General features: G+C 39.9%; 1 protein-coding gene across 1 annotated transcript in view; it reads right to left on the bottom strand.

Moving 5' to 3' along the window:
* Positions 1–18,764, bottom strand: part of HSD17B12 (hydroxysteroid 17-beta dehydrogenase 12) — a 170,742-nt gene that overhangs the window by 54,953 nt on the left and 97,025 nt on the right. Inside the window, exon 4 of the mRNA XM_055549348.1 lies at positions 9,625–9,732. Coding sequence (XP_055405323.1) covers positions 9,625–9,732 — 108 coding nt within the window. The remainder of the gene's footprint in view (positions 1–9,624; positions 9,733–18,764) is intronic.

Genomic DNA, 18,764 nt, shown 5'->3' with positions numbered 1-18,764 from the left:
TTGGTAGTTAAAGCTCAGTGAACGAGAGGAATGTGTGTCAGTTTCATGAATGATGGTTCTGCTTACATTTCTGAAATCACAGATAATTGCCCAGTTTTAAGCTAAAGGTTTTGCTTTAATTAATACCACTAGTGGGTTTTGAGTAAAAGGAAATACATTTGAATTCAACTTTATTCTCACTTTAGAAATCCAATCTCGTTCAATGCATCTGATGGAACTATAAGGCACTATGAAAGTGAAAGTCACTCAGTCGTGTCCTACTCTTTGGGACCGTATGGACTCTACCCACCAGGCTCCTCTATCTATGGGATTCTCCAGGCATGAATACTGAAGTAGCTTGCCATTTCCTTCTCCAGGGGATCTTCCTGACCCAAGAATCGAACCGGGGCCTCCTGCATTGCAGCCAGATTCTTTACCAATTGAGCTACGAGGGAAGCCCATAAGGCACTATACTAGTCTCCTAAAAATTCCATGTACCTGTTCTGCTTGCCATGATTGGCTGCATCAGGCTTCTGCTTCACTCAGCCCAAAGGAGGGCATTTACACAAGATCCCACTGTCTACTTGAATCTCCACTTTGCTTTCTCACAGCCTTCGCAAGTTTAACATAACTCAAAATGAAATCGTCATTGTTTTCTACAGAATTGCTCCTGGTCCAAGGTCTCTTGTCTTAGAGAAATAGCCCCAGCTACTCAAGTCGACCTGAAAGTTGCTAATTAGTAACTGTATAATCTTGGACTGCTTTTGAATGACTTTGGCTACCTGATGCAAAGAGCTGACTCATCGGACAAGACTGATGCTGGGAAAGACTGAAGGCAAAAGGAGAAGGGGACAACAGAGAATGAGATGGTCAGGTAGCATCACTGACTCAATGGACATGAATCTGAGCAAACTCCAGGAGACAGTGGAGGACAGAGTAGCCAGGCATGCTGCAGTCCATGGGGTCACGAAGAGTCTGACACGACTTAGCGACTAAACAACAAAATAATCCTGGACAATGCATTTAATCACTGTAAGTCTGTTTCTTGTCTGTTAAGTGGGCTAGAAATATTAATATCTATCTTATAGGATTGTTGGGGATTGAATGAGATTCATTAGCTTGGTGCATGGCATATAAAAACACTTAATGAATCTCGGCAATAATAATTAAAAGCAAACTGCTACTATTCTTGACTCCTCAGTCAGGCAAGACCTCTGATAAGGACCTCATCAGAAATTAGTCCTATTTCTATTAAAACATCTCTCCAGTCAATTCACTTCTATCCATTCCCACCGCCATCATTCTAATATAAGCCACCCTTATCTTATATTTCATTGCTGCAGTAGCCTTATCAGTCTCCTTGCATCAATTCTTGCCTCTTCTACTTGGGAGTCAGAATGATCTAAAATGCTAGAATGATATCAATTTACTGCTTACTCTACAATCTCTACACTGTCCTGCCAAGAAAGTTGTGGCATCACTTAATCTCCAGACTCTAGCAGTATAATCTGTGCTCTGGATTTACAGACCTTCTGTCAGCTCCTCAAACCTGCCAAGCACATTCACCTCAGGGTTTTTATACATCCTGTTTCTTCTACCTGGAAATGTCTTTTCTTGCAGGATTAATCAGCTTTCAGGTCTCAACTTAAATATTACTTTCTTGGAGAGATCCTCTCTGACACTCTTAGCCTTCTCAGCAATTTACTCTTTCATTACATGAAACCTATTCCTAATTACTTGCTCAGTGGCTGTCTTCCATGAAAGCAAAAACAGTATCAGTTTTGCTTACTGCTATCTCTCCGCAATTTTACTTGTTGAATGAGTTGGGGCATGACTATCAACAAACAGCAAGGGACTTCCCTGATGACACAGTGGATGGGACTCCGCCTGCCAATGCAGGAGACAAGGATTCAATCCTTGGTCCAGAGGCCTCCACATGCCATGGAGTAACCAGATCTGTGAGCCACGACTACTGAGCCCACGTGCTACAGCTACGGAAGCCTGTGCACCTAGAGCCTGTGCTCTGCATGAGGAGAAGCCACCGCAGTGAACAGCATCGCAGCAAAGAGGAGAAGCCCCTGCTCACCACAACTGGAGAAACGGTGCACACAGCAGCAAAAGACCCAGTGCAGCCAGAAATAAATAAATAAGTAAATAAAATTATTTTTTAAAAATAGGATCTGCCTGTAGCAGGGGGGTGGGGAGGGTGGGGTGTGAGAGGAAGACAAACAATTAAGCAAGAAAAAAATGCTGTATTAAAAAGAATGCTGTATAATATAGTTTGCCTGGTCCTTGTCCCAGATTCCTGAATGGAAATGTCTAAACCCTTGGGATGTCTTTGTTATTCATGGCGGGGCCTTTGGATCACATCTGAGTTTAAGCTAACCAGACAAGAAACCTGGGGCTAGTCACTGGTGACTAGAGCTGGGGCTTTGAGCCAGCCCCGCCTGTGGAAAAGGGATGGGGGCTGGAAATTGAGTTGAATCACTTGGCCAAAGGTTTGATTAATCGTGCCTAAATAATGAAACCCCAATAAAAACTCTGGCCCTGAGGTCAATGGAGCTTCCCGGTGGGTGAACACACCAATGTGTGGAAAGGGTGACGAGTCCTGACCCCACAAGGCGAGGGCACAGAAACTCTGCGTCTGGACCCCTCTCAGATTTGCCCTTTGTGTCTCTTCGTTTGGCTGGTCCTGACTTTTAAGTATAGCAAGTTGCTGAACCTGAAAGGGTCACGGGAAACCACAAATTTGTGGCCAGTTGGTCAGAACTGCAGGTGGCCTGGGGACCTTCAAACTTACAGCTTGTGTCTGAAGTGAGTGCAGTCTATTTGGGGACCGTGTCATCGTACCTGTGGGATCTACACTAACTGGTGGTTTGGGACATAACTTGATTGTATTAGAAAAGAGAAGTTTTGGAAATGTCCTAAACCCCAAGAAGGCATGAAAATTATATCCTGGCATAATAGAGTAAATTCACCCTCTCTACAAACTATCATCCTACCATCCTACCATGCTCCTCTAATCCTTTCTTGCAGACTAAAACAATAGCCTCTGTCCTTTCTTGAGCCAGAGTCATTTTATACCTGGGCTACAGGGCAAGGAAAAAAAAAGGAAAAGGAAGACGGGTGTTTCCAGACATCCAAAGTTTATCACTGGTGCTCTCTCAACTAGCCTTATCTTGCCCTTCTATTTTTCGTTCCCTCTCTAGGCTCCCTTGGGCTTCCCAGGTAGCTCAGTCAGTAAGAATCCACCTGCAAGTCAGGAGACTGGAAAGATCCCCTGGAGAGCAAAACGGCAAGCCACTCCAGTATTCTTGTCTGGGAAATCCCATGGACAGAGGAGCCTGGTGGGCTACGGTCCATTGGGTCAGAAGACTTGGACACGACTTGGCAACTAAATCACCACCAGCACATAAGCACCCCCACTGTTCATCAGCCTACCACTACAGTTTCCTCTTTAAGCCTCGCTGCTCCATTTCAAAATGATTTCTCCACATCTTTCATTAACTAAAATAGTCATTCCTCAAGGTGACTCATCCAGCAAGTAGATAGTAAACTGAATACACTAATACCAATAAGATGTAAATGAAGATGTCACTGCTCTTTCAGAGATATTTACATTTCAAAAGAAGGCACTTTAAAACTAATTTCTAAATAGCAAAGTTCCTGAGAATGGCAAGAAGATCATCTGTAGCTTTACATATTTTAAAACCTTCTGAAAAAGCAGCAAGACTCTTCTTGTAATTTCCTTCATCAACTGGGAACTGAGAGGCCACATAACAACTTCCCAAAGTGCTTAAGATTTCTCCCCTCCCAGGGTTCCTAGAAAAGTTTTCCTCAGCCCAGTTCCTACCTCCCTGTGGTCCCCACCCTCAGCCATCTGTTTCCTTTTCCTCTGACACTTTGGGGACTGAAGTATAATGAAGCCTTCTAGAGATCTCAACCAAACTAATTCCCTGGGAGTTTGCCATTTTGAAGCTAACTGGTCCTTTCCCCCAAGTAGCTAATAATATTTTTGGTCTTTTGCTTTGAAAATTAAATATAAACAGTTACAGAGTTACAGGACTGATCTTAACTATTAATCTCTGCTCCAACTATTTTTTAAGATACTTAATTCCCAACACTCAACTATTTTCTATCCCAGAACAAATACTAAGTTGTAGGGGGGAAAACAGAACACAAATGCTTCTGATGTTTTTCCCATAATCCATAAGGCTGCATAGGTAAGGATAATCAAGAGATATTTTTGCATTCAGCTGAGAAGGGAAGATACCAATTAAAAAATAACCCACCAAATACATTAATAGAACAATTATTTATTTATGAAAGGTACAGGAAGAAAAGAGAATAACATCTATCTCAGATTTTGCAATCAACTGACTTTTATTGTCTATATATGCTGTTGTTATTTAAATGCTGCCTCTTAATATAATTACGGGCACTGTGTAGAGACAGAAAAAAGTTGATGGGTAATCAACAGGTCTAAGACACTAAGCCATTACAGATCGACACCCGGTACCAACCGATTTTCTGGACTCTACAAGTTACATAAATAATGACATATGGGTGGAGAGGACCTTAATAGCACTTAGCATAGGGAAACTCTTGGTCCAGGATGCATCAAAAGCTTGAAAAAAGCTATGGTTGATTTTTTTTTAATGAATCACAAACTAAGCATCTTTTTCCAGAAGGACCTTTCTATTTTTGCCTCTAGAATAAAGAATGCCACTGTTTAAAAGTAAAAAAAAAAGTCAGAGTGGAATTTGAAACAAGTATTGTCTGTGGCATACTTCAAAACCAAGTCTACTCCCCTGGCCTTGGTAAAGTACGCCGACTGAGATGCAGTGCATGAAGTCCTCCAAACCGACCTGGAACACACATGAGCATCGCTCTTGAGGAATCAACTGAGCATTATAACAGTCACATTCTGCTAACCAACTGTTTGCTTGCTGAAAGCAGGACTGATGTAATTTTCTCTAAATAGCTGGAGTTTGTTTTTAAGTTTTCTTAAATCTGTGTTTCTTGGCATTTGCCTGACAGAAGACAGGAGATGTTTGCTTATTTTACACAACAGAGTAAAGAGTTCATCGTCTCAACCTTACACATTTGCAGTCTGATCAAGCTATGGTGAGCTTTCAGTACGAATTCACAGAATTCATGGCCATTTTTTTCCCACTTATCTTATTGAAAAATTAATATTTCTTTCCTAACACATAGCATTTATTTTCTATTGCAATTCTGAAAATAGAAATTCTCTATTAAGCACTGACTATGCTTTTAGTGGCCAATGCTATTCAAACAAATGGAATATACCTTGGTGATTTTTATTTCTTTTTATCATTACTGGTTTCATTAAAATTTTTCCAGTAGAAAAAAAAATCTTTCTCATGACTTAATATGGATTGATTGCTAAATCTTACTAGAAATCAATGTATATGTTTGTTATTTTAGGTAATATTATAAAGGTGAGACTGACGTTAAGCAGAGGAGGAAGGAGAATAAATTATTTTATCCTTCTTAGACAGAGGTGGGGGTATAATGGGATCTGGACTGGGGTGGGGGAAGAGGGAAGAAAGTGAAAGGGCTATATGTTCAGGTAATAATAATAATATAAAAAATCAACACCAGACCCCTCCCACAAGTTCTAGATGGTTACACCCACACTAGAGAAAGAACTATAAGATTTAGGTTGAAATATGACCTAGTAGTAAGATAAAATTTAGCTCATAAGGACATTTTAATATTTTCCTCAAAACTCTTGGCAAATTAAAATTACAATGCAATATATCTGCTAATAAATGTCAATAATAATTATACAAAGCTTATGATTAAGGAGATAGTTCTGACAGAGTAAGAAGAAAACAAAGTGTATAGCCAATTAATAGTATAATGAATGTGAAAGTGCTGCTATAAACTTTAAAGGAGCATTAGCTCTAATTATTTTTATTATTGAGCTGTAACCAACCTAGAAATCAAAACTTAAGTTGTCTGTGTATGTGTGTGGGGGCCTAAGTAAGTATTCAATCAAATTGTTTAATTACAGTATAACTTCAAAGCCACACTGTTAAGATTTTAACCTCAACCTCAGCACTGCTGAGATTTCAGCCTGATCATCCTTTGCGGAGGGAGTCTATCTGAGCATTTGAGCATGTTTACCACCATTCCCTCCCGCCCTGTACAGGGGCCAACAGAGCTTCCTCCTCTCTCCTCAATTAGTGACAACCAGAAATGTGTCTGGATATTGCCAGACACTGCAAAACTGCCCAGGTTAAAAGCCATGTCAAAGCGTAAGGAAAACCTCACAGTTATATTTATGGCTCGCCCACACAAACTGAGGATGAGAAACAGCCAAGATGAACTGGAGATAGATGTCTATCACTAGGCATGTGTGTGGCTCAGATGGTGAAGAATCTGCGTGCAATGCAGGAGACCAGGGTTCGATCCCTGGATCAGGAAGATCCCCTGGAGAGGAGGGAATGGCTACCCACTCCAGTGTTCTTGCCTGGAGAACTCCACGGATAGAGAAGCCTAGCAGGCTAGAGCCCACCGGGTCGCAAGCAGTCAGACACTACTGAGCGACTGACACTTTCACTAGGTGTGGGTGGCTCCCGAACATCTAAAATGTAGCTAGTCTGAACTGAGATAATGTTATAAATGTAAAACACACCCTATGACCTGAAGACTTGGTATGAGAAAAAGAATAGAAAATATTTCCAAAAGTGTTGTGTGGATTACTTGGTAAAGTGATAATACTTTGGATACAGTGGGTTAAAATAAAATACATTACTAAAATTAGTTTTGTTTGTTCCTTCTCATTTATTAAAAATGTGGCTACAAGACAGGTTAAAATCACATACCTGGCTTGCATTATATTTCCAGTGGACAGTGCTGAACTTGTGCAAAAAACTACCCCTCCTCCACACTAGTTCCAGGCAGCCCGTGATGACACAGAGCTCTGTCCCAGTTTTCCTCTTTACTTTCTCTCCATTCTCCTTGGATTAGCTCCGGCCTCCTTTCTCCAATGAGACGACTACTCAGAGATGACTGACCTCTAAGCTCTCTCTCTAGTTCAGAGGTCTACTGACAACTAGACCCATATGTCCAACTCTCAACTTGACAACCCCACCTGGTGGGGAGGGGATGAATTGGGAGATTGGGATTGACATAAATACACTTCTGTTGTGGTGGTTTTGTTACTAAATTGTGTCTGACTCTTTTGCCACCCAATGGACTGTAGCCCACCAGGCTCCTCTGTCCATGGGATTTCCCAGGCAAGAATACTGGAGTGGGTTGCCATTTCCTTCTCCAGGGGATCTTCCTGACCCAGGGATCGAACCCTGGGTTGGCACTGGCAGGTAATTTCCTGCATTGGCAGGTGTATTTTTTTTACCACTGAGCCATCAGGGAAGCCCATATATACAGTACTATATATAAAAGAGATAACTAATGAGAACCTACTGTATACCATGGGGAACTCTACTCAGTGCTCTGTGGTGACCTAAATGGGAAGGAAATCCAAAAAAAAGGAGATACATGTATATATATGGCTGATTCACTTCGCTGTACAGTAGAAACTAACGCAGTATTTAAAGCACCTATATTCCAATAAAAATTAATTAAAAAAGAACACATTTGGGCATCCTGGAAGAACCCCAAACTTAAATGATCCTCATTCCCAAAAGGCTTCCTTTTTTAGGATTCCTCATTTTATTAGATGGTATTACTGACACAGATGTTCAACCCAGAAACCTGAAGGTCATCAAGAATTCTCTTGCGTCGCTCACATGTAGCGTCCTGCTTCCTCTACTCCCTTCGTATTTCTGGAATCATCCTTTTTCCTACCCTACCGGCTAGGCCAAGTCACCATTATTTCTTCCCTTATCAACTCCGCCATTCCTTTTATCCTCTTTATTACACCCTGCCCTCCCTGTCTCAACACTTCTCCCATAGATAACTATTTTTGATCAGGGTTGTCTTTCCATTCAGAACATTATATTAAATAAAGCTGGGTGCTTCCTTGTTCATTGTTGTATCTCCAGTTCACTGACTGGTGAATGAATAAAGAAGGGTGGGAACTGCTGACTCGCAGGCTGCAGTTTACTAAGGGGCTGGACAACAAAAGCAGTGGTTCTGTTAGCATACATGGCCAGGAAAATATCAATTCTTATGTCTAAATATCAATGCTTATGTACCGACACAAGTCCTAGGATTTTGGAAGTGGGTACCCTGTACCTCAAACTTCATAGAGCTACCTATTGTGCCTAAACTCACGCTGTAGACTTTCTATATCTGGGTCAGGAAAGAACAGCTGAAGAAAGCCTTCTATAACACTCCAGCCCTAAAGGAAATCAACCCTGAATATTCATTGGGAGGACTGATGCTGAAGCTCCAATACTTTGTCCACCTGATGCAAACAGCTGACTCACTGGAAAAGACCCTGATGCTGGGAAAGATTGAAGGTGGGAGGAGAAGGGGCTGATAGAGGATGAGATGGTTGGATGGCATCATCGACTCAATGGACCTGAGTCTGAGCAAACTCCAGGAGACAGTGAAGGACAGAGAAGCTTGGCATGCGGCAGTTCACGGGGTTGCAAAGAGTCAGCTACGACTGGGCGACTGAACAACAACAACACTGCACAGAGTGCAGTCGTGCAGTATCTTTATTTTAAGCCCAGGATGTCCGGCAGCAAGCTTAAAGCAGCAGTGACGTGGCTGGTACATCACTGCTGAGAAGGACGACAGTACTTTTAGTACACTGTTGAAAAGTACCAAAGTACAACAGTACTCAGTAGAGCTTTTCAGGGTACTGTATGTACTGTATAAGATTAAAAACATGTTCTTTGTTTTTTGTGTGTTATTTGTGTGAAAAATATTATAAACCTATTACAGTACAGTATCACATAGCCAGCTGTGTTAGCTGGGACCTAGGCTAACTTTGCGGGACTTACTAACTGGACTTAGGAACACGCTCTCAGAATGGAACTCGTTTTTAGGTAGGGGATTTACTGTAGTGGCTAAAACCCAGGTGCAGTTCTCAGCCTCTATGTGACCTCAGGCAAGTCATTCATCTGAGTCACATCTTCTCAACTGGGGTGATAGCTCCCCTCAGCGGGCAAAAATTGTTTTGGGGGCGTGGTGTGAACTCTTAACCTTTCTGTATATAAAGCACAGGTATAGCACGTAAACAAGATCCACAGTCTACCTGTGGTACTAAAATTTCATGGGAGGGAAGACTAGTGGAAAATAACGTCTAAAAAGACTCCTTGTTGGGGAGAGGGTAATACTGAACAAAGGCTAAGAAATACCCCTCTAAGCCTTCATTTCCTCAACTATAAAAATGGGTCAGCATCACCTGCTGAAAAGATTATAACAGTATAGCTATATTTAAATACACACCGAGAGAATGAAAGAGTGGAAATAAAGCAGGCCAAGAAAACAACCTAAACTGTAGTCATCATTAAAATACAACACAAAACATAAAGATTCACGCATATATAAACTAATATCACCTAATGATCATTTGTATTAACAAGACAATTTTCCTTTCACTAGTTAGGCCACCAGTTGAACACCTAACATTCAAAATGAAAACAGTACTAATCAATAGATACAAGAAGAATCTATAAATGTGACAAAGATACAAACCTAAAACACCAATCTCGAGACCTGCCAAGCTTGTTCTGATTTTGTCATAAATATCTTCTAACGTAAAGTCAACGGCAATGGTCTTTGTTTCCACTTTGAATTTTTCTCCTGGGGAAAAAAAAACACAAATGGAGAGAGGAAAATTAATATATGGCAAATAAGATCCAAGCATTTGATGACATTACTCTTTCAAACACTTTCCCCACCCCAACTTGAGATGGAATTTAGATCAGGGTAATTTTAAGCAGTCGTGAGACCATCTAAGAGATGCTATCGAGTCAGCACAATAGTTCTGAAATAAAAATTCCAGTGTTGTCAGAGTTGCCTGAATGTTCCTTAATCTATTCTCCTATAAATCAATAATGATGGCTTTTTAGACCCTTAGGTACAAACTATAAAACATGGTTCATATCATCATGCTATATACTCTTTAAGTATCTCTGGCTTTATGACTTTAATTGCAAACTGATAACTTCATTCTTTATTCAGTCTCTGTGTCACAAAATATTGTAAAGTGTGATCTATTAAAACAAAAAGTCCATATTATTAATCTGGAAAAAAAAAGAATATGATATTAGAATTTGAAAACTTGGTTAATGATAAGTAGTCACTACATTTAAAAAGCCCACATAAAATGCACAGTAATGGAGCCACAGAGTGACAAAAGAAAGACCCGTGTTCCACTTTGCACAGGACTATTCAGGTCTAAACAGAGCTAAGGGAAATAACAAGCTGAGAAGTGAGACACTGGAGAAAGCATCTTCATGAGGAGGAACGTGTCATGTTCATTTCTGCCTTCACCAGTTGAGCTGCTCTGAGAGCATGGCATCAACGGTGAGGTTACCGAGACACGGCTACCAATTTCTCTTCCACACTTATTTGCTTTGACTTTGAGCAAGTCTATGGGCGTCTGCATCCTCTTGTGAAAATGAAGGCACTAATACTCATTAGTGCTGCCAACACAAAGGTACAAAAATATTACCTTTATTACTATCAATACTGCTATGTACTGGCATACAGGAGGCAGTCCATAAAGTCTCTAAGAATGTTTATTCTTTGGAACTGGATGAGAATTCAAAAGAATTAACTTAAAAACCCTACTTCCAAAAATAAAATGTTCTTCCTTTGAAGTCAATGCCGGCTCATCACAGAATATACAGCATTAATCCACAGAGATTTTTGTTCTTGACCTAAAAGGATTTATGTCTGAAACTAAAACAGCTGGTTCACGACAGATTTATTATTAGTTAGACTCAATGAAAAGTTATCAACCCTAGATAGGAATCTATGAATAAACTAGAGAGGATAATAATTGACCTGGAAAACACCTTATCTAGTGTTAAAGGTACACCGACGATTCAAATATAAATGAGTTATGATATGTGTTCATGTAATGGACAGCCAGATACAGGCTTTTTCCCCATAGCTGGTCCAACATGTCTTATCACAGATGGTTCACAGAATTTACCACAAGTAAGTAAAGAACTCTTGCCTTTATTAGAGCCACCAATTCACAAGAAAAAAGACTAAAATCAAAAGGCTGAAAGAAACCTTTTATGGAAAGTAAAACTTTATTCCAGAGGTAAAATAAGATAAAATTTATCTATTTAAGAAAAGCAAAGTCTGTTTCCACACCAGCACTATACGCTGACATTTAGGAAAATTTCTCTCTAGTAATAAAAGCCACCTAACAGCCACTGAATCAAATTTACTTTTAGATCTCAGAAGATTTGGTGAGTGTACTTACATGGCACAGCCTTATATACATATGGCATAAGTAAGTTTTCTTATGTCGTCACATTAGGATAAATAAAATGGCTTTTGATGCAAGTTTTTCCAGATATATAAAAATTTGAACTTATACCTGAATTCCTCTGAATCCTGCTCTAGTCCAGTTAACACTGTTTTCTTTCTCTTAACTTTTCTTCACTGCCCCTATTGTGGGCTTTTCTTCTTTGTAAAACACAGGTCAGATCCTGTCACTTCCCTCCTTGCAAACCTCCAAAGGGTGCCATCTCACATACAGTAAGAAACAAAGTCTTCAGCAACAGCCTGATACCAAACTCATCTTTACCCACCTACTCTCCGGTTACTCCTCAGCCTTGTTCACAGGGGTCCTGGCAGTTCTGTAGACACAGAATCTTCTCCAAATACACTCAAGGCTTTTGCACTTTCTATGCCCTGTCTGGAATGCTGTTCCAGATCCTGTGTCTCTGTTGGGTCAGAGAAGTCTTCCTTGACCAGCCTTTGAAAAATGCAGCTACTCCTCTCCTGCACGCCGTCTCCCCCTTCTCTGCTTTTCTCCATCCCATTGTGCTTACCCCTCTCTAATCTATGTACCTTTTTAATGTACATGTTTATTGTCGTCCGCTCCCACCAGAATTAAGCTTGTGAGGACAAGGACTTGGGTCTGTTTTGTTCAGTTGCTCAACAATGTCACAAGGCTCCAGGGTCCTTCCACCCTTTCTCTTATTCTTCTAGACTGGCTCTTCTCTTGGTTTCAAGAAGGCCACTGCCATTCCAAGCAGCCGTGCAGGCAACGTTCAGAATCAACAACGGGACATCCTGTTTAGGTCCCTTTTATAGTGAGGAAAACTCCCCCAGAAGAATCCAGGAGCCTTCCCTCACATTTCCTTTCCCGAGGTTATCGGCTATGCATGCTCTTGACCAGGTCTGTGGACCAGCTTTGAGGGCTCCATGAACTACCCCCCGAACCACCACCACCAAGCTGTGTGAGTCAAAAATAGAAGCACGTACATAAAAACAGGACAGGAGATGCCGCTGTCCGGGCCAAGGCCCTTAGAAGAGAATAATGACTGATGTTCTAAAAGGCTGGGGTGGGAGACAGCTGGCTTCCTTAGGAACTGTGGAAATAAATGTAGGCATCTCCCTGCTTCCCACAGCCTATCAGCTCTCATCTGGCCCTGCCAACAGAAGCCAACACAGAGGAACAGGAAACCCACGTTTTAAACACGAGCACAAGGATGCAACGAGCACCTGGAGCGTGAGTGGGGACCATCATATTCAGGTCTGAACGAGCCTTTTGGCCACCCCAACATAATCTTCATTCCCACGTTCACCACGTCTCCTACCCGAGGCTCTTCATACAACCACCAGTCTACAACTCAGCTACAGCCCACCACTGGAGAAGAGTAAGAACTTCACCAAAGCTTTGGAGACATACTTCTGAGTACCCTGATCCTTGTCCACCACAACAGTCCACGACATGACTGCCTCCATTGTCTTTCTTCCAAGGTAGAAGCTCTGATACGTTAAAATCAATACCCTAAGGGCTGTGGGATAAAGATATATAACAATTCCTCCAGTTATGTCTCAGCATTTTTTTTAAAATCACATAAAATACTTTTTTTTTTTCCTTTTGAAAAGCAACTTTTTTCCTTGAGGTACCTCTCTTTGTTGGCTTGAGAAATGAAATTAAACTCGTCTCTTGGTATCCCTGTATTTCTTGGTATCCATTTGTTTCTAGGACGCCCTGTGAATATAAAAATCCACGGAGGCTCAAGTTCTGTATTCAGCCCACCATATCCACTAATTCTGCCAACCCAGGATTGTAAACATAACACGTGATGCTGGGGTTGGTTGAATCCACCACGTGGAACTCATGAACACAGAACGTAGTGAGTACTGCCAGGAAGATCTGGGCCAGAGTTGACCAATTTCCCATGCAGGATACATGAACTAAAAATCAAGTCTGAAAGCAAAAGGGATATTTTTGTAACCCTCCATAACATTTCTTTCTTCTTTCAAATAACAAGATAGTTAGAATTAATTAGACGTCAACCATCACACAGTACCTTTCTTCTACGAATGCTGACTGTGTTGCTTTTGTTTTTAAGTGACCTCTTTTTATTTCAACCTGTTACTTTGTTCTTACAAGATTCCATTCCGGTTTTGTGAAATCTCACCACAGGAAAAAGTATTCTTTTCAAGATCTAGGTCTCTCACTTAGGTATTTAGAAAAAGGAAGCTTAACAGTTGCCTTTATTTCTTTAAAGTCAAAACAAAACCAACCCAGGAACTTTTGAAAAAATTACCATAAAATTTAAAATATTAGCTATTGAAATAACTACTTTATGGCAATTAATAATCTGAACATCAATATAGTTCAACATTTTGCCAAGAGTAGAACCATTTTTCTATTCAACACAAAACAACACTTTTCATTTAAAGTCCAGTTTTTACATATTTTAAATATTTTACATATTTTAAAGCACAGTTTTTACATATTAAACCAAAGTAAAAGCAAAAGTGCTGATTTACAGTCTCCTCCTGTATTACTGGAACTAAGAATACAGACCTGACACCACTCATCTAGACTCTAGGATGTCCTAAAGAACTCAGAGGTACCATGTAAAATGCTTAGGGCTGCAATTAATAGTCTACCAACTGCACAGGAGTAATACCTGATAACAGCTACTACAGTCATAAGTCATAAGTTATCATTTACTAAGAATCAACTAGATGCCAAAAAGTTTACTAAATGACATATGCCACTTAATCTGCAGAAGAATTTACTGGTATCTTGCTGAAACTCACAAGTGACTATCATCGTAAATTTCAGTTTTCATCATTTGAAAGGCTATTATTTATTTATGTTTTTTTTTAAATGTTGAAATAATCTCAAAGTTTCAAATACTGTACAAGGAATTTTTTTCCTGAACCATGCTTCATTCAGTTGCTTCAGATTCCATCACCCATAAGTACTTCAGTGTAGCCGTTCTCCAATAGTGACCCATGACCCTGATGGCTCTTTAGAGTCAAAATTACTAAGACATTATTTGCCTTTTTTAGTTGGTGATAACTGCACCAAGAGCACAAAAGTACTGGTGGGTAAAACTGCTAGAAGCTTCCCGAGAAACCTAACTATGTTAAAAGTCACTGTGTTTCTCACATACCAGCAGTAAAAAAGAAAAAAGTCAGTTTTGTTAAAGAATGGCTCCTGTATGAAGCAGTAAAATAATTTTTATTAAATCTCTACCCGTGTGGATACATCTTTGTAATGTTCCATGTGACAAAACGGGAGGTCTACATAAGGCACTTTTTCTGTGTACCCAGGACAATGGCCGTCCTGAGAAAAAGCGAGCACCATTGAGCTCTGGGCTGAATCCGCTGCCCTTTTTTCAGGCAGCGTCATTTTACTTTAAAGAACAACTGACAGAAAAACTATGCTTATTCAGGTTTGGCAGACATATCCTGAGAACGGATGAAGCTAGCCTGGCACTTCAAGAAAAGCAACAGGATTTACTGTCCATGGTAAAATCAGAGATTTTAAATGAAAATTAGAATCCTGTAAAACTTGTATCCACCATCCTGAGACTGAAAGAAAATATTTTTTTTTTTGATGAGATTAGGACTGATATTAGTAATTGTAATTTGGCGGGGGGTGGGGCACAGGGAGGGGAACAGTGTCAACATTTGTAAGATTCGCAAAACTCAGGAACCAATATTTTCCAAAGACCAATCATAAAGTTAAAAAATCATGATGGACATAAGACCTATTCAATGTGGGAGACAGACATATGGATTTTAAGGTAATGGAGTATGAAAAGTTCATTGATATATTTTCAGATTCCATATCACAACTAACCTTGAAGAAATTTCCACTTAAGGAATGTTGATGTAGTAACCAAAAAAAAAATCTACAATTATCTGAAGAGGCTACCCAAATCACTTTATCTTCTCCAACTACATATTCTTGCAAACCATGGACCCCATGGACCACAGGCTCTGCTGTCCATGGGAATTCTCCAGACAAGAATACTGGAGTGGGTTGCCATGCCCTCCTCCAGGGGATCTTTCCGACACAGGATCAAACCCAGGTCTCCCACAGTGCAGGCAGATTCTTTACCATCTGAGCTCCCTGGGAAGCCCAAGAATACTGGAGTGGGTAGCCTATCCCTTCTCCAGGGGATCTTCCTGACCCAGGAATCAAACAGGTGGATTCTTTACCAGCTGAGCTACCATGGAAGCCCTTTTTTTTTAAACTTCAACCAAAAGAACATATCTTCACATAATGAATGCAGAAACAGATCTGCAAACACAACTGTCTTCTATGTCAGATAACAAAGAAGTTTTAAAAATGTAAAATAATGCCACTCTTCTCATTGAATCTTGTTGTTTCAGAAGATAGCTATTGTCCTTACTAAAAATGCATTACATTAACATAGAATGGGTTTACTGCTATTACTTTTATATGAATTAAAAAATTATTTTAAAAAATTAGCCAGCTTGACTTTCTAATACAAATGAAAGCTCTATGGGACTCTCCACAATTTTTAAGTGTATAAAGAGGTCCTGAGACTAAAAATAAGAATGTTCCTTTCATATTTAATTCCTACAGTCTCCTAATATTATATAAGCATCAAAATTAAGAAATTAACCTCGATACAGTATTGCCTTGTAATTCTTAGAATCTCTTCAAATTTCATCAATTGTCTCAACGATGTCCTTACAGCAAAAGGATCCAAACCAGAATCACCCATCGCATTTAGCTGCCGTGTCTGTTTAGCCTTTCAACCTGGGAATCGTTTTCCGGTCTTTTCTTGACCTTTATGACTTTGACACTTTGAAGATCACAGGCCAATTACTTTGTAGAGCATCCCTCAATTTAGGTTTGTACGTTTCCTCATTATTAGATTCAGGTTATACATCCTTGGCAGGAATATCATAGACATGAAACTGTGTTTCTCATTGTACCCTATCAACTGTCCTATTACCCATGAAGATACATTTGATCTCTTTTTAAAATGGTAACTGCTTGGCTCTTTCACTGTCAAATTACTCTTTTCCCCTTTGTAATTACAAATATTTTGGTTTTTTTGTGGGGAGAGATTTTGAGACTACATAAAATTCCCTTTCTCATTAAAATTTCAATTTATGCATGTATTATTATGAGTCTGGGTTCATAACTTCCTATTTTATTCAATAATTACCATGTCTATCATTTTAATTTTAATGTTCAATTTATCCAGATTTGACTAATGAGAGGAAGTCTCTTCAAACTAGTTTCTGTGTCTTTTTGAAGCATCCTCATTATTCTTTGAATACTTTCCTGCATTCTGGCACAATAAAATATTCCAGGCTCACCTTCTATTTTCCCTGCCCCAGCCCTGGAACTAGCAATGTCTCCAAGGAGCACTGCACCCTTTATTAGAAAACAGTATCTGGAAGCCAAGATATGAGTGGTGAGTTTACTCATTATGACTGGAGTGTAGCTGCTCCCAGCAAAGAACATAAGCTTTGGCAACCAGCTTTACAGTGTCACAGGCATGATACAAATACATACTGGGCAGTGTCCCCCAGAGGACTTGGTTGCCACTGACAGACACTTCCTGAGATGAGAGACACTACTCTACTTTGATAGAGTAGCCAAAGGTGCTGCAGGCAGGCCTTGGGTTCTTCTCCAAAGCCTGGAACACTGTAAATGGATCCAAGTATCTTAGATACAGGTTTCCCAGGTGGTTCAGTGGAAAATAATTCACCTGCCAATGCAGGAGATGCAGCTTCAATTCCTGGGTCGGGAAGATCCCCTGTAGAAGGAAATGGCAACCCACTCCAGTGTCCTTGCCCGGGAAATCCCATGGACAGAGGAGCCTGGCTGGCTATATGGTTCATGGGATCCCAAAAGAGTCAGACACAACAACTAAACAACATCTCAGATACACAAATGTCTTTGATACATAATGTGAAATAAAGGCTGATGAAACACTGTAGTTTATGTCTTAGTTTAAGAAGGGGTAGCTTTATTTGGGGCCTTTGCTTGGTAGATTAAAGTATGAGGTAATATTTGAGCTGTGAAGGGCAAAACAGACTCTTGGTTACCTATGGAGTTTCATGCTAAAAACATATAAGCAACTCCACATACTTTGCTCAAAGTATTTCCAGAAAGTACACTAAACAGATATTGAAAAATAGATCCCATTTGCCCACAGAAACAATTTTATAATTGGAATTTCTGGTACCAAAATCAATCATAGCTAAGCCCAATAATGTAACATAAATACACAAACATATAATACCATTAGCCTCTATAATAATTTAAAACAGTAAAATTATGCCCCTAAATATTGATTGCTTTAAGGACCCAATTTACTTTAAAGTATGTATTTAACATGTAAAAAATGTAACTATCATATCATAAATTTGGTCTTAAAACATGTCGGTCCCACTTAATATACAATAAAACTGGCTCCCTAGACTTTAGAATGATTTGTGTAGAATGGACCTTTAAAAAAAAGTTCAAGGAGGTATGAGTTAAACCTTTTAATTAACAAGTTTTTCTGCAGCAGGCAGAGACAATATCATTTCTATTACCCTTATGGTTGCTTCAAAGCAATATAGTAGAAGTTCAATACATATTATTACAATGTATATATCATAAAGGCAAAGATGAAGTGTTTTCTCAGTACTTAAAAACAGACCATGGAGAAGGCAATGGCAACCCACTCCAGTACTCTTGCCTGGAAAATCCCATGGGAGGAGCCTGGTAGGCTGCAGTCCATGGGGTCGCTATGAGTTGGACACGACTGAGCGGCTTCACTTTCACTTTTCACTTTCATGCATTGGAGAAGGAAATGGCAACCCACTCCAGTGTTCTTGCCTGGAGAATCCCAGGGACGGGGGAGCCTGGTGGGCTGCCGTCTATGGGGTCGCACAGAGTTGGACACGACTGAAGCGACTTAGCAGCAGCAGCAGCAAAAACAGACCAACTAAGATGGATATTAGACTGTAATACCAAAACACACGGGTTGAGTCAAAAAAATTATTAGAAGAGTCCCTGAACTCCCTATATTTGTAGGCAAAATACTCTGTATATATACATATTTTTTATAGAAATAAGGTTTTTATTTGGAATCACAAAGCAGTCATTACCCTCAAAAGAATAAATGTTTTTGGTTTAACAGCTCCCCAGAAATAACCACTGTGAATGGTCTGTTATCCTATAGATCTTTTTTTGATGCATATGGACATATACACACACAGAGTTGGTTCTTGAGTTTTGTTATTTTTTTCTTTGTACATATGTGGCATTGGCAGGCTGGGTTTTTTGGTTTTTGTTTTTTGTTTTAAACAACAGTAAGACCAGACCTTCTCTAAATATGTTACTCTCTAAATGCTTT

This window comes from Bubalus kerabau, chromosome 15, assembly GCF_029407905.1.
Source record: "Bubalus kerabau isolate K-KA32 ecotype Philippines breed swamp buffalo chromosome 15, PCC_UOA_SB_1v2, whole genome shotgun sequence".
Taxonomy (NCBI): Eukaryota; Metazoa; Chordata; class Mammalia; order Artiodactyla; family Bovidae; genus Bubalus; species Bubalus kerabau.
This window is presented reverse-complemented; position numbering and strand designations above follow the sequence as displayed.